Here is a 15,965-nt window from a genome sequence, read left to right as displayed (position 1 = left end):
TGGAGTGAAATTAATAAATAGGTTACTTGTGTTATTGTTCATACTGACATAAGTAATCTTACGATCTGAAGCATTTGATTGAAACAATTTTACGATTCCCCCTGTTTGATACCTTGCAATTAAAGGTTATGCTCCAAGCGAGTGGAGAAGAAAAATAACTAATAGGTAAAAATTAAACCCACCCCGGGTTTGAAAATAAACCATCGACGTCAGTGTGTTGAAAGAGGTTGCCGCAACCAGTTCCGCGGCCTCCCCCCAAGCTTACGGCGCGCGGTTTGAGTGTGATGAGAAACTTGTCCGGTGAATGTGTGTGTGCGTGTTCTCCTGTTGCTTATCTTTGCGACTGACGCACTAACAACCCGTACATCGAAACATACCGCCGCCCACCCGCGTCTCGCGTGCGAAGAAGTTGCAAATTTCAATCCAACACCCTTGCTTACGACCGCCACAATTTTCGCCGCTCATTGGCTTATGACGGGCTGTTCTCTGGCTTATGGTAGCGCGAAACGGACGAAACTGGTGTAACCGTCACGAAACAAAATGCCCCACAGCGGCTCGCTTATAATTATACTTCATCGTTACACCGCTACCGGGCTACGAGGGTTGAGTTTAAGCTGACGGATGGTAACGTGTAACCGCAGCAGGAGCAGTAACGCAGCAACAGCTGACAATCCAGATCCTTTCCTTTCCAAGAGCGCTCCGAAAACAGGTGGCAACGAAATCTCGCACCACCGTACCATCCCATATAGACTGCCGCTTTGTATGCTGTGTCTGTGTGTGTATGTGTGAATCTGCTGCTAATCAGGTTCACCAGACACACTAATAAATGTATTTTGCCCAATGGATGCACTGGGAAAGGGAATGTAAGTTTTTTTTTTCATTACACAGATGCCAGATCCTTCCATGTTTTTACCTCACTTGCTTTACTTCTTCACTGCCGCCGAACTCGCCAATGAGCAGCTTCCACTTCCGGCCGTTGCGGAAGAGTTGTTTTGGCAATTTTTGCGCGTGGTGAGCAGCAGCAGCATCGTGTTTTGCAACGATTTGCTCCTTTTTTGCGCGGCCGGCACAGTGCACGAGGGTTTATTATTTTTAATTTTCACCCGGGAAATGCGCTCCAAGTAAAACAACCGGAGTGGGAGTGGCTCAATGAATGAACCTGTTCCCACGAGGGAGATGAAGCGGTGTTAGCTATAGCAGAGGGTTTGGCGGATAGGATGAGCTACTTGGTGTGTCTGTTTTCTATGTAGAAAAAGGCCGTTTTCTGAATGAAATGAGCAGAACATGGGATTGGGGAAAAACACGAAACCGTGAAACATTCAAACGGCATTTCAGCGGCAATGGTTGCGTTTATCGCTACGTCAATCTTGCCTCGGCTCAAAGCAGAAAAAGGAATGAAACGTTTTCTTTGCCAGATTTTAAAATGCTGTCGTCATTAACTTTCTATATGTTGGCATGTGTTGGTGCTGATGATGTGAATATTTTCGACCTCCATATTCCATTACGGCATCGTACATTTAATCCCTATTAAACCCGCTACATGTGAAAAACCAAATAGAAATCAAAAAGCATGGGACAAAAAACGGGCCACGGTTGATGAGTGGCAGATGGTTTTCTAATGTTGTCATAATCTCGTTTGCCCGTGAAAAACGATCCCTTTAACAATGAGAGATGTATGCCAATTAAATACATTATTGGGACGGTAGGGAAATGCATTGGGTTTGAAATTCCAATCGGCTTTATCACATGAATGAATATTTATTTACGATGAAAGCTAGACACAATGTGAAACCTGCAAGGATGGTTTTATAAATGTTGTTGATTTGTAGAGTATTATACCTAATAATCCTTCATTATCAACACTCCAAGTAGCGCTATGAATAGCGTTGGGAGTTGTTTTATTTGGGATATTCTTATGATAATGCTTCGTGCATCTATCTGCAGTCAATGAAATATAATGTTTAGTCAAATAAAGGTATAAAGTCCATTCTTTCCCACATTGATCATCCATGGTCGTTCCTCTCCTTTGCCCTATAGAAACTAATGTAATAATATATTCCCTGTTTACCCCTGGCTGGAACATTGCAGATCATGAAAACAATGATCAAGAGGAGATCGATTCAGACGAAGACTACATGTACCCGATGTCCCAGCCGAACCCCAACATTGACACGAACCGTATCGACGAGATCCCGGCCAAGGAACCGAACATTAACGCGGTGCCATTGAAGTCTGCGCTGAAGAAGAAAGGCTCCAACCCGGGAACCCCGACGCAGGACAATCGTGCCCTGGCGGTACGATACGACACCAATCCACCGGCTGCCGCCACAATCAAGTAAGTAATGCTGCCAGCAGCAAAGGCGACCAAACATACCCCTCCGTACAGTTGTGTATTAGCGGCGAGAGAAATATTGAGCTGGGTTAGAGAGACAGAACAAAACCCTGTGTTTTTGTTTGATACTGTTAGTACAATTTTGCCTTAGTTTGGTTTCCCTTTCTTCGCCAGTCACCATGTTGCTTTGTGAACCATGCTCTCCTATGCGCCCCTATGCCGATCCTCGATTTGATGATGATCGATTGGATTGGTTACGTAGATGTTATGTTTGGTAGCCAGTAGATTCGAGCACGATTTTCCCCAGCGTTTGTGGCACCGTTTAGAATGATCCCCTAATCTCCTAGAAAGTCCACTTGGAGCGTGTTTTCTTCTTTCTGCTATTTCTAGAAATAATGAAGCCCCTTGCAGTAGAGACATAAAGCCATTTCCCTTACCAAATCTCATTCACAGTAAACTCTAGAAACTATATATCAAGAATTTGATATCTATGCTGTAAATTTCGGGAAAACATGCTCATTTACTCCCTGATCTTTTACAAACACATCATGTTACTGTTTTTATTTATCTATTTTTCGGTTCGATTGTACAAATCATAAGATCAGACTCGATCAGTTTTTCCACTGTAATTATCTGACAAAATCTCCTTTTTTTATATTTCTCTACATTTTACTGATATTTACAACTCTCCCTTCAAACTGTCTTCTGCTCTTTGTCGTCGTCCAAAATGCAATTCGAATCTTTATCCTCTGCTTGATCTCAACTTATCTCTCTGTCTGTTTCTCTCTTTCTCTATTTCCCTATTTCTTTCGTCACCTGTGTAATGTTTAAACTATTCAACAACCAAAAACCTACATTCGTTTCTGTACATTTTAGGCCAGTTTTACGACCACGGATTAGAATATGGTAATTTCAGATACTGTTTATTATTCTACTTCCTCTTGTTTTGCCATTTTGCACACCACTTACACTTTGATTATTAGTTTTCTTCTCTTTGTGTTGGAGATTTTTTTCCTTTTTTTCTTTTTGTTTGATTAATTAATTCATTAACGGTATGGATTGATTGTTGACTAACCTTTGGTCATTGTGGTTTTAATTTTCTTCCGTATAAATCAACATCAACACACAAACACATTCATGCAGTTGAACGCAACACACACTATTTGTTCCTTTTGCAAGCATTTCGTTAACAATGTGATGCCGCTGAACGATGCAGCACTGTACACACCACAGTACTATGCCACACTGATCCATCTCCCACGAATCTATTGCATGGAAATCGTCATTTTCCCAACCATACACCACACACACACCATACTTTGTAATGTGAAATTTCACGCCACTTTTACCGCCCCGTGCTGTAGATACGTGTGTTCTCCCTGTTTTGGCTGTAATCATTTGCGCTTTCCGTCACGTGCTGCTATTTTTTACTTGCGTGGCACGTTCAGCTTCCGTAGTATTAATTGGATTAGCATTCATGCTTGCCATTGCTCCCTGCCAATTGCAGCTTTTAGTTTGCTCCACACTGCACATGGCGGCACCTCTCCGACGGCATTGCGTGTCCTTGGTGCACTGTGGTGTCACATTAACCAGCATGAGTCGTTAAATAGAGCTTGTGCAGCCACGCTTCACAAGACAATAGGACGTGCAGTTTTATGCCGCAGCCATTTATGAACTAATTGAAATGCTATCAGCAGCCTTTCCAAGCCACGGGTGCTCTGGCAATGGTAGTCGATTTATCGCTGGTACACTGTTTGCACTACGGAGACGCTGTAACATTATTTCTTACGCTACTGCACAGCCGCAGAGCGAAAAGATACGCGCCACCGCCGCATTGAGAAAAGTAGTGATTCCCTTCAGAATCTTTTAATCCGTAGCAGCTTACCAAGCGGTCGTTGGCGTCCGTCTGGTTGATTGCCAAAACGGAAATGATGGCAGGACGTTGCCCAGAAAAGTCCGGACAGGCACACATGCCTGATACACATCATCAGTTAAGCTGTACCGTTGCCCTTCGTGGTTCGTGAGATTCTTTCTCTTATTTGCTTTGTGTAACGAATACGGTCTCTTGTTTGATTTCGGTAACATTTACTACTTTATTAGCATGAAGGCCAAGATGTGTCAAGAAATAAACGCTCTTAACAGAAGCCGACTGGAGCAATGTTATATGTTTCATGAAAACAACGGCTAAAATTGTGTTAAACGAAACACGACACAGACTATGTACAGCTTAAGACATTCAGAAAATTGGTCGCTGGCGGAAAACTTTTCCGAGAACGACAAGCACCCACCGGTTAGACGTATTACAAATCACTCGAATTAATTTTTACAAAACCCTTCATTGTGCCGCTTTCACGGGTAGAATTTTCCGGGCTCATGAGGGTTCCCATGGTGCGATTGTGTGTCTGGGAAAGTTTCACCCCACCGCGCACACATCCGACGTGGGATCGTGGTTTTAGATTTTAATATTTAAAAGGATTCATTCAACTTCTCCATTCTCGTTGTCCATTTTACAAGCCGGTAAAACTTTTCCCAACCCACGCCGATCCCGATCGTTGTCGTTTTGTGGACAAACTGTATTTTCTTATCCTTGTTGCTGTTGCTGCTACTATACCTTACATCTTTTTCAACATCACTCGTTAGTTGTCCCGAACCTGCTGTCCCTAAAGGATGAGCATTCGTGGCGCTTTTATGGGTTATGATTTAGAAAAGGTAGCTGCTCCCGGTTGTGAGAGTTTAGTGCTGCTTTGTTTGGAAATAATAGCACCTACCCAGCGATGGTGTACTGGCTCTGTGTGTTCTTCACCCATCATGGAACGACAAATTCAAGGTGTAACAAATTTCAAGTGTTTACGTGTGGCACCCTCAAATAAAAGAAATGATCTTCCGGGTCAGATGCTCTTTATGATGGAGTATTATGTGAACCCTTTACTGTTTGGATGTTGTTTATGATTGTGTACAGTCCACTCTGAAGTAGGCACTCTGTAAACTTAGCTATGTTAGTGCGTATCACTTCCGGCTAAGGAAATAAGCATTATTTATTTTTGGAATTATAGAAAATAAAAATGTAAAAGGAATGTAACTCAAAATTATGTTCCTCATCGGTCCTGGGCGACTAATTTAAATTTAAGCTGAGTTATTATGTTAAAATTCTTAAAAAAATCGCTAAAACAACGAAAGAGGAAAACCTTAATATCTTTTATAAGACTTTTAATTAACTACGAAGTCGTTAAAGTCGACTTGGCAGGAAGTCGGGGTATACAGCTTAATACACATTATTCAGCAGAGCTTCCAGTAGTCGATTCCAACTCCGAAAACAAGCTTTCTTTCGATGCTAGAAAGTAAAGACAGCATGACTTAGACAAAAAAACACGCCATTTTTTCTGGTCCTAAAGCTTATCGACCGTTGTGGTAGATGAAAAATAATTGGGAAGCGTGTACGCCACTAGATCTTTCGATGGGAAGTTCTTCCGCTATCGCACGTCTTTGTCAGGTACGGTCAGTAAGCTGAATGATTTATGATTTATGCACGAAGAAGAACAACATCCCGCACTATAGCGTTCCCATCCGCGCGCGTTAATGATGCGCGTCTGGTGCGGAAATATTATCATTTGAAAATAGAATCACGTGCGCGGACTTTGTTTGACTTCTGCATTTGGTTATTTGTTATTCTCAACCAATGGTGGTGGTGACCTTGAAAGAGGGGGGGGGGGGGTGCATTATTTTTTAGTAATTCAATGGAATCAAAAAATGAAGCAAACAGTTGAAATTTTCCACTTGCATCTATATTTGGCACAGGCAGCCGCCCCGATAGTTTGCGCATCACGTAAAAGGGCGTTTTGCTTGTTTATTTCTCCTAGGCATTTCAAACTGCGCGGGGGACACATAAATCTTTTCGAGCAGCAAGGAACTCATGTCCCAAAACACCAAACACCCAAAACACCTACATGGCGCAAAGTGTTGATATCTTTCGGCAAACGTTCTACGACATTAAAGCCTGTTAGGAACGTGTACAAAACACACACACACACCCAAAGTCAAACGGTACCTTTTTGCTATGCTAATCGTTTGTGTTCTGCACACTTACAAATTAGCGAATTTTCTAAGTACTTTGAAGAGCTCTCCGGGACCAATCAAGGGATATTTCCCGGAAGGTTCCGGTTCTAGCTAGTCCCGCATCATAAAGGGTAGATGTCGTTGGAGTCGTATAGCTTACGTTGGGGCTCAATGAAGTTGATAAAGTTGTTGAAGTCTTCACAACCCTACCTCACTGCTGATTACTAAGCAAAAACCACTACACAATCGATTGAGAAACTATTTGTGTCATCACTACACACCCAAAACTTAGGACGTACGTTACTCCACCACTGGAAAGCAGCAAACCATTTAATTAAACCCGCACCCCAAACGTGTGCCATCCATCAAAAGTCGCTACGAGTTATGTACATTGCACATCTGCCCAGCACACAAACTCGCTAACCCTAGAACGTAGAACGTTGGATCGAACTAATAAAAACCCAGCAGCTAAAGACACCATCAATAAGATCGCAACGGTGGTCTAGGCGAAGCTAACGTATATCGTACGGTGTTGTAAGGATGCACAGATTGGTTTTACTGTTTCGTTTGTGGTCTTACCCACGGTTCGTTTTCTGAGCTCGGAATTGCTTAGTACTGTCTACTCTTGTATATAGTGCTAGTACGTGCTCCATTATGTTTGGTTTCCAAAAATCTTTTTCCCCTTTTGTCGTTAGTATCCGTCGTTTTTCCCCTTTCCTCGGTTATTGTATGTGTGTGTGTGCTCCTCGCCAGACGACTCGGCTAATAAACAAGTTGATTGCATCTTCGTTAAAGACGAACGGAACGCGATTATGTCACCGTAACAGACACGTGACGTTAAGAACCTGTCAGATATTACATCGTTACCATGGTCTAATGTTTGGTGTCCGTGTCCGGGCTTTAGTTTACATAAGACCGTTTCTTCGAAGGGTCTTCTTTTTCTTACCATTCATGTACCCACCCCCACATCGAGCTTTGGAAATCCTTTTGTGGTCTTTCCTACGGTTTCAACGGTTCCAAATTAAAATGACATTTTTGTCTGCTTTGCAGTAGTTGACAATGATTAATTCCGTTTGAATGTTTGCTCTTTAAACAGTACGCTTTAAAGCCTATGCAAAATTCAACCGTAAATATCCGATATAAAATAACCACTATCTCTCTTGACAGTCTGCACAATGTAGCCAAACATAATTTATCTCTCTCCCCGATCAACTTAATGCATCGCAAATCTGCAAAACATCAAACAACGGCTCTGTATCCGTGTACTACAAAACTCTATTACTACAATTAATTGAGGATGGAAAGTTCGCCTGTCGTGCTACACTGTACTACTTCCATCGTCCCGATTCTGAAGTACCCTCGGGAGTTTGAAAGCTCACCAATTTCTCATAACATTCCTCCCGCTCCCCACACCTCACCAAAGCCCGGACGGATTAAAATTTGAATAATTAATCTCAACAAACTACCCCAAACACAGCCCGGTGTGGAATAAAAACACAAAATGCTTACGAACACGTCCTTCTCTCTAGCGCAATGGCATAGGGTATATTAGAGCGTACCGGTGGTGTTATACCGTAGCATATCTCGCAGAGCATGTAAATTAATGTTCACTGCTTGCACTGCCTTGCACGCTTTCCGGATGCAGCCGGGCCATGCACTTCCCCGTAGTTCTTGGCCCAATAGTGCCTGTGTTAGCGGTGCAGCAAAGCGTTGCAGCCGTGTTACGCCGTTTTGGGTGAAATCGTTACCCGTCGACGGTCTGCATTAAAAACGGTTAGCTTTTTCTTCCCATTTCCTGTTCCGGTTCGTCGACTGCGGGCGTTTGGCAGTAGAATCGTTTAGGAAGGGTATAAACATACCAGCAAAATTCCACACTCACCGCCCGGTTCGGGATACCATTAGCCGGATGATGGTACGAGCTAAATGGAAACGACAAAACCACTATTATTTGTGCAAGAATATGATAAATTATTCCATTATAATGATAATGTCTTCTCACGTTTTTACGCAACGCCACCGCAACCCACTGCTTCATCCCCTTTGCATTGAAACTGACTGGGTGGAATGTTTTGACATCTCGAACAGAACATGGAATCTCCAGCCAAACGCTGGTGCCGGTGCTTGAAACTTTCGCGGCAACGCGGCCCATGGGAGTTGTGTGCCATACTGTCGGCGGCTTCAATTGTACACGCCCGCTAGTGGTACATCGGAAGCAACATTTATCAGTGAAACATTGGATCGGATGCGCGGGCCCCCCGGGGTGGTCAAAGTATGTCAAAATTCAGCTTAACGAGAAACAGTCCCAGCAGCCACACTTCCTCTAGATTTGTGTATGATCCACTTGGTGTCGCAACACACACACACACACACAGAGTTGTCACCCCGACGGAACAATTCGCAATGCCCCCGACAAGCGTTGTTCCTTTCACTGCCATATACGTTTGCATTTTGGAGAAAAGGGAATCGTTTAAACTCCACCCGGGGTTTGGGGAATTCCTTTGCGCTGGCACAAATTGTTCAAGACACATATCTCTCGTGAGTTGTAAGAGGTTGTCTTTTGCTGGCAGTCGCAGACCACGGAAATGTATTGTTTTGTGCGAAAGTTGTCTTTTGTCTAGCGCAGAATCAATCATACTGCCGTAAATGAATTCTGGGTACCGTATGTTTCACGATTGATTAATTATTGTTATTCATCGTGGAGACTGTGTCAAAACGAGGAGTTAAAAGATATGTAAAATACTAGAGTTCATATCTTGTTATAATGTAAAAACAGTCAGTGGTTGTATTCTATATTCAAAATAATATTAATGTATAACGAAAGGCTCATGATACCACGGTGAAATGCATGCGCTTTTTGCTAAATATTAATACACTGAAATAATCAAATAATAACTACATTCTTTGCGGTACGGATTCTACCCTGCTGCACATTTTGTATGGTTGAGTTTACTTTTTAATTGTTCCTTAATATCAATTCCGTTTATGATAACACACAATATGGTTTGATTTCATACGATAATAAACTTCATCTTCGGTTTGTTTTGTTTGTATGCCTGTTGTTTTCGTAACGTTATTATCTTAATGTACCGTCCTTGAAACCACCCAATAACCTAAGTGTCATATCTTTTTGCCATCGACAGCAATGAAGAGTCACACTATTCCATTCCTCCATTTCGTTTTCGATCGCTCTCGAACTTTGTAAAGAACATACTAACAAATCTCTTTTCACTTCCCAACGCCTTCGTCATTGCTCATCGGCAGTTCGCGACCGATGCGTTTCCAAATAGGCCTACCGAGCACGATGGAAAACAAGGAAAACGCTCGCCCGTTTGTGATCCGCGAGACCGGCGATGACTGTGACCAGTCGGACGGGCCGATCCACTACCGGGACGAGGATGCGGACCGGGCGGCGAAAATCGCGCGCAAGGAAAGTCTTTCCATCAAGCTGGCACTAAGGCCCGACCGGCAGGAACTGATCAACCGGAACATCCTACAGCTGCAGTCGGACAACGAGAAGCAGGAATCGAAGGAAGCGATCGGTGCGCGCCTAATCCGCCGGCTGTCAATGCGCCCCACCGCCGAGGAGCTTGTCGAGCGGAACATTCTCAAAAGTAAGTGAATTTGCAATCATTCGGTCGGGAGCGTTTGCCCCAAGACCGTCGCGCTTAACTGATCCTACTGACATATCCGTGTTGTGTTTCTCAGCACAATCGCCGGCGGAAGAGAAAAAGCAAAAGGAGGAAAAGAAGCGCTATCTACTGCGGAAGCTCAGCTTCCGGCCGACGGTCGACGAGCTGAAGGAGAAGAAAATTATTCGTTTCAACGATTACATTGAGGTGACGCAGGCGCACGACTACGACCGGCGGGCGGACAAACCGTGGACACGCTTGACGCCGAAAGACAAGGCCGCCATCCGCAAGGAATTGAACGAGTTCAAGAGCTCCGAAATGGCCGTGCACGAAGGTAGTCGACATCTTACCAGGTACGTTTAGCTCTCTAGCCAGCTTCGTTTCCGCTAGATTCCTCGGTCCTAATGTTTCGTTGCCCGTTTCAGGTTTCATAGGCCATGACAACTGCAAGGAAGGAAGGCCAAACAGTGCAAGCAATTTGCCATTCATTACGTTTTACATTTCTCATTAGAAATTACTTCCATCCAACGTCAGACCGTGTACATCTGAGTGTGGCACCGCGCGCAACACGCTTTGGTTTGTTGTTTATGGTAGGGCCGATAACTCAACGCTTCGATTAAGTTGTGAACAAGGATCGCTTCCTGGGGCAGAGAGGGCAGCGCAAACGGTTCTTGCTGTGCAGCACCAACATTTGTCCTTGGAGCATTTGCCTTGGAGGATAATGTTTGCTCCGGCGGGTTTCGCTGTAAAACTACTCGTTCTTGTAGAAGCCGCCCTTTCGGGACACATTCTTGTTAAAAAGTACGCGGCAGAGCCAGTTGCTAGCATGGTTACTAGTGCGGCACTGTATTAGTATTTCCCACCAGTTTACATAATACAAAAAAAAACAAAAAATCGGTTCGACAAAGAGATTCCAGGATTGCAACATTTCCTTCATAATTCCGACCGATGCCAATTGAAACCTCGACGATCATCACAATCAGACTAATTTGCTCCTAAGCTTACATGCAAGGTAGAATTCCCGGTAACATGAAGATGAATATTTTAAACACCCAACCACTCTAGACGACTACTTACAACAGGTTGAAGTTAGTAGACAAACATCCACGCAAAGACAATTTCCCCCTCTGAGAAGGAAATGCCACTCACGGGACTATCTCAGCTTGGTTTCGCACATACTGTAACTGTTATTTGCAGTCATGATAAGCCCTGTGATGATTGCACGCGGCAGCCATATTGTACTATTACACGCAGCGAAACCGCACATTCTCGATGAACGGCGGGCCCCAACGACGACACACACGATCTAATGATTGAAGGTGCGCGCGTGTGTGTGTATCAGCAGCTTCTTAAAAATTGCGACGCAAAATGTTTTACTATTTTCGCCAATCGGTCGGTTAAAATTATTCGCAATTACATACACAGACATAAATCGAGAAAGATTGCATTGCAAGTGTGCAGCAAAAGGAAAAGTGGTGTTATCACAAGACAAAATATCCCCATACTAAACAACGGTAGGGACAGCAGACGGAAAAAAACATCTAAAATTGGAAACAAAACAAAAAAAGTAAGGAAAAGCTTGTTTTGAAGAGAAAACAAAAACATAAATGAGAATAATCATACTGTGATAAAGTTGATGACGTTAGTAGAATGTTACCGACAAGGAGGAAATGCAAGCATGAAATGTATGTAAGAGGGGGGACACGTTTTGCAAAAAAAGAAGGAAAAAAATAACAATTCGACTGTGCGACATTGGGAAAAGTGAACGTTGTAGCTGGGCGTCGTTGGTATTTGGAGGCAGACAGAACCGGATAGGTGAAAAAATTCAACAAATTTCGACGACGGTGGCAAGGCAAGAGCGATCCACTAGGAATGAGAGAACAGAGCGTAGTACTAGAGCCGTTGTACGCGGAAGCTTCACGCACCGTTGTAGGAAGGAAAGCAAAAGCTAACCAACTGGGTTATGCTCATCAAATTGAGCAGAAACCGGCAGTAATTGCAGCTTAATGTGAGTTTTAGCAATAGGCAACGGACAAGCTCCGATAAACTTTGAGTACAGATAAGAGCAGCAGCAGCAGCAGTAGCAGAAGCAGTACCATCACAAAACAACATCCATACCAGTGATTATTAAAAGACCACGTGGTAACGGCGATAGGGATTCAGGAACTAGTTCAGTTCACAATTAACGACAAAACTATAGGTATGTGCGTGTATCACAGGAAACCAGGTGCATTTTGTGCGTGAAAACACTCGAGATGAGTGTAATCGGTATTGTAAGTCGTACAGAACACGCTGCATAATATAAAACAAACCTATGCTTATAAATTCTTTGTGCAAACATGGACAGAAGCAAAACCGTGCAACGTCTGCTAAAATAATACTGCGGTGCTGCTAAAGATACTACTGCTACTGCTGCTGCTATTAGTACTAACGCTAACACAACCAACCAGTACCGGAAGCAAGAAACGAAATCATTACATTGTACATATCCTGCGCATGCAACTGGTGCAGACGGTTGCAGAGTTTTGAGATCATCCTCGGTGCGAACGTATTATTAAAAATCCAAAAGGATGCGCCATTCGGATGCACGAAGCATCGACAAAACAGGATGAAGAATCGGTGTTTACATTTAGAATCCCTTTACCAATAGTGGAATTTGGAATCGTACTGCTACGTAAACTTCTTCACTTTTTCGACAGGTGTGATCTATTCACATCGGCACGTGGAAAAAACGCGTAAGTGTTTAATTTGATCAAACACGTAGCGAAAGAGTGAATGGTGGTGGGATGCTGTTATGCAAACCCGATGAGGAAGTTATAAAATGGCAGCAAATGGGGGTGCAACACAGGAAAGGAAAATAAACACAACGAGACAACAATGCAAATGGTAGAGAACACATGAAGATACACATTTTGATAACAAAGCTATATCCATCGTCTCAGAGAGTGAGGTAGAGAGAGAGGAGAGAGTAGAGAAAAGGGCGAGAAAGATATAGAGGAAACGGCAGAAGGAAAGAGAGAGGAAGAGAGAGAGTGAATGGATATGAAAATGTCAAACTGAAATAAACAAGTCTTTAACAGTTGGAGTGAGAGTTAATGCGTTTTAGACGAAGTCTGGCCACGAGACAGATACGAACCACTCGTGTTGTAATGATGGGTTGGGTGAAGCCAAGAGTAGTTGAACGTGAAGCAATTTATCGGACGACACGAAGGACTCGAGGAACACACTAAATCAGGAGTGAAAAGCAAATGCAAAGCGATGTGTAAGATACGAAAAAAATTCAAAACAGATATTGTCTAAACATAAATACAGAACCCCCATTACTCTCCTGAATGGCGAATGCAAAATATAAACAAAAAAGCAAGCAAATGTGTTCGATAACGACTACTTGGCTATGGAAGGGGAAGGAAAAAAACAAATAAAAGCATAAACTAAACCATAACCATAATCAAGCATTAAAAGGCATTTTGGTGAGCCAAAAAGATATTTGTAGCAAAAAGGGTGCGATGCATCACAAATCTCACAGAAAGACACAAAACCAACAAACACACATACACGACGCAACACACAACGCTCGTTGTGCGACAGGCAAATAGAGTGCATCTTTTAACGATGGGTAAGGTGCGATCTTTGATTTTGTGACACTATTTGAAGTAGCACATTTTTTCAATAATTCTGTCGTTTACTAGCTTTGGCTAGGTGCAAAGCTTAACATGGAAGCATGAAACATTTCGTTTCATACGCGTGTGTAATTAATCAAGTGAAGAGTGTTTGCGTTCATTTGGTGCTTTGGAAGGCACGGTAATTGGTGATCTAATCTTGCCTGACTGTGTGTTGTGTATATGGATGAGTTTAATCATGAAAAAGCTCGTTTGATTGCTTTTCTTTTAGTTGTGATGTTGCTGTGCACTGCAACAAATTTCAGAGCCCGTGGCATTAGTGTCCGTGTTGGAGCTGGTCCTCACAATCGACAAAATTAACGTTTTGTTTTGAATGCCCTTCCACAGACCCGGGGCAAAAAACAAACAACTTCCAGATATAGTATCGAATCATTCAAAGAAGAAACAAAACCCACACACCACCCATACTCTCACTCAATCACACGGACTACCAGATACATCCAGAGGCGGAAAACCAAGTGAAAACATGAAATATGAATTATGAGTATAAAAATTTCAAAGTGAAAGTAACAGAAATGAAACACACATTAGAGTTTAAGTGTAATACGTATAAATATATATATGAACATATATATTAATATCGATGCATAAACACAGAAGCAGGAAACGGTTGATGATGATGCAAAGGAAAACAGCAGACAAGTATGATGGGAAGGTGAGATAAGTGCGGAAGAATGTGTGGTAGGATGAATCGGTTACAAAAACCGTCGACAAATAGGACGCAACATGCTGTCCGGAGCGAAACAAATCAATAATTTGTTAAGACAAGCAAACAAACAAACAAACAAAAAAGAATACAAAACAAATAACGACAAATAAATGAAACAGAAAATGTAAGCGTGTTTATGTTTGTGGTAATGAACGCAACGGGTAAGTACGTGGACTGAACGTGGACAATTGAATTAATGCATTTAGTAAGCCACAGGTGACTCGGGGGTGGAGACTACGGGAACCATCTTCTATAAGTCAATCCAGATAATGGCATACGCTGATGATATAGACATCATAGGTCTGCGGCTCTCGGCTCTGCGGCCGAAGCCTACCAAGGGATCGAGCAGGCGGCAGGGAACCTCGGATTGACGGATAAAAAGCAAAGACCAAACTGATGGTGGCAACATCAGCGGCCCTACCAATAAATAATCCAAACCTACGTAGGCGTGACGTACAGATAGGTGAACGCACTTTTGAAGTCGTCCCAGAATTCGCCTATCTTGGGTCAAATGTCAGCAACGACAATAGAATGATAGCTGAGTTGCGCGCCTGAAAAATCAGTTCACCTCAAAAAACCTGTCGCGACGGGCGAAGCTGTGACTATATAGTACCTATATAGTACCGGTATTCACATACGCATCTAAAGCATGGACACTGTCTAAATCTGACGAAACCCTCTTAGCCGCGTTCGAGAGGAAGATGCTCAGAAAGATACTTGGCTCCGTATGTGTGGAAAGACAATGGAGGATTCGCTATAATGACGAGCTATACGAGATGTACGGCAACCACACTGACGTACAGCGTATTAAGCTCGCCAGACTCCGGTTGGCTGGCCATGTTGTACGCATCGAAACGGACGACCCAGCCTGTAAAGTCTTTTTAGGCCGTGCACAAAGACAGAGGAGGCGTGGTAGGCCCAAATTGAGGTGGCAAGATGGCGTGGAGGCGTCCGCCATTAAGCCCGGGATAACGCACTGACAGACGAAGGCGCGAAACCGTGACCGGTTTCGGACACTCCTGAGGCACGCTAAGACCGGTTGTGGCCACAGGTTTGTATTAAATTTTCTCACGTAGAGCTTTTTCAGTATGCCATCATAGCAACATCAATATTTCATGGAACATACCATGGCCTTTTGGACTTCTTCTGCTGGTAAGCCTGGAAACCAGTTATTTATGGATTTACATAATCTCCCTATCGTGCGTTCATTTTATTTATGTGTTTAATTTGAACAATGTTTCAAATATTTACCAATAATGTGCAGGAACGCTTAATTTTCATAGAAATCCTTATTAAAGACAAGCAATGCATAAACAACAAATGTACTATCCCGGCACAGTACCGAAACCGAAACGAAAATTGATAGCAACGTTGGTGGCCAAAACTTCAACCACGTGTGGGCACACTTCGTTCGAGTTTGACAGCTACAGGTGACCACGAGTTTGTCCGTTTCCAATTTAAAATGGTCGTCGTATTCGTCGTGTGCGTTTGTATTTCAATTTTAGCTACCATTGCTACAAACGTTAAGCAAAGGAAATTGGTAAAAACGTTGCATTATCTAC

At 43.1% G+C, this 15,965-nt stretch overlaps 1 protein-coding gene across 16 annotated transcripts in view; it reads left to right on the top strand.

Annotated features, from left to right (window-relative positions):
• The window catches only part of LOC1270253 (neurogenic protein mastermind), a 134,664-nt gene extending 120,133 nt beyond the window's left edge, over nucleotides 1-14,531 (top strand). For 13 of the 16 annotated variants that reach the window (XM_061647361.1, XM_061647358.1, XM_061647369.1 and 10 more), the window contains 5 exons: nucleotides 2,089-2,335; nucleotides 3,209-3,238; nucleotides 9,647-9,996; nucleotides 10,091-10,367; nucleotides 10,440-14,531. In XM_061647361.1, coding sequence (XP_061503345.1) covers nucleotides 2,089-2,335; nucleotides 3,209-3,238; nucleotides 9,647-9,996; nucleotides 10,091-10,367; nucleotides 10,440-10,455 — 920 coding nt within the window. In that variant the 3' untranslated portion in view covers nucleotides 10,456-14,531. The remainder of the gene's footprint in view (nucleotides 1-2,088; nucleotides 2,336-3,208; nucleotides 3,239-9,646; nucleotides 9,997-10,090; nucleotides 10,368-10,439) is intronic. The other 3 variants (XM_061647362.1, XM_061647371.1, XM_061647368.1) reach the window with 1 other exon arrangement.
• Nucleotides 14,532-15,965: the final 1,434 nt, after the last annotated feature.

This window comes from Anopheles gambiae, chromosome 2 (genome assembly GCF_943734735.2).
Source record: "Anopheles gambiae chromosome 2, idAnoGambNW_F1_1, whole genome shotgun sequence".
NCBI classification, from domain to species: Eukaryota; Metazoa; Arthropoda; class Insecta; order Diptera; family Culicidae; genus Anopheles; species Anopheles gambiae.
The sequence above is the reverse complement of the archived record's forward strand: the minus strand, read 5'-3'. Positions and strand labels throughout refer to the sequence as shown.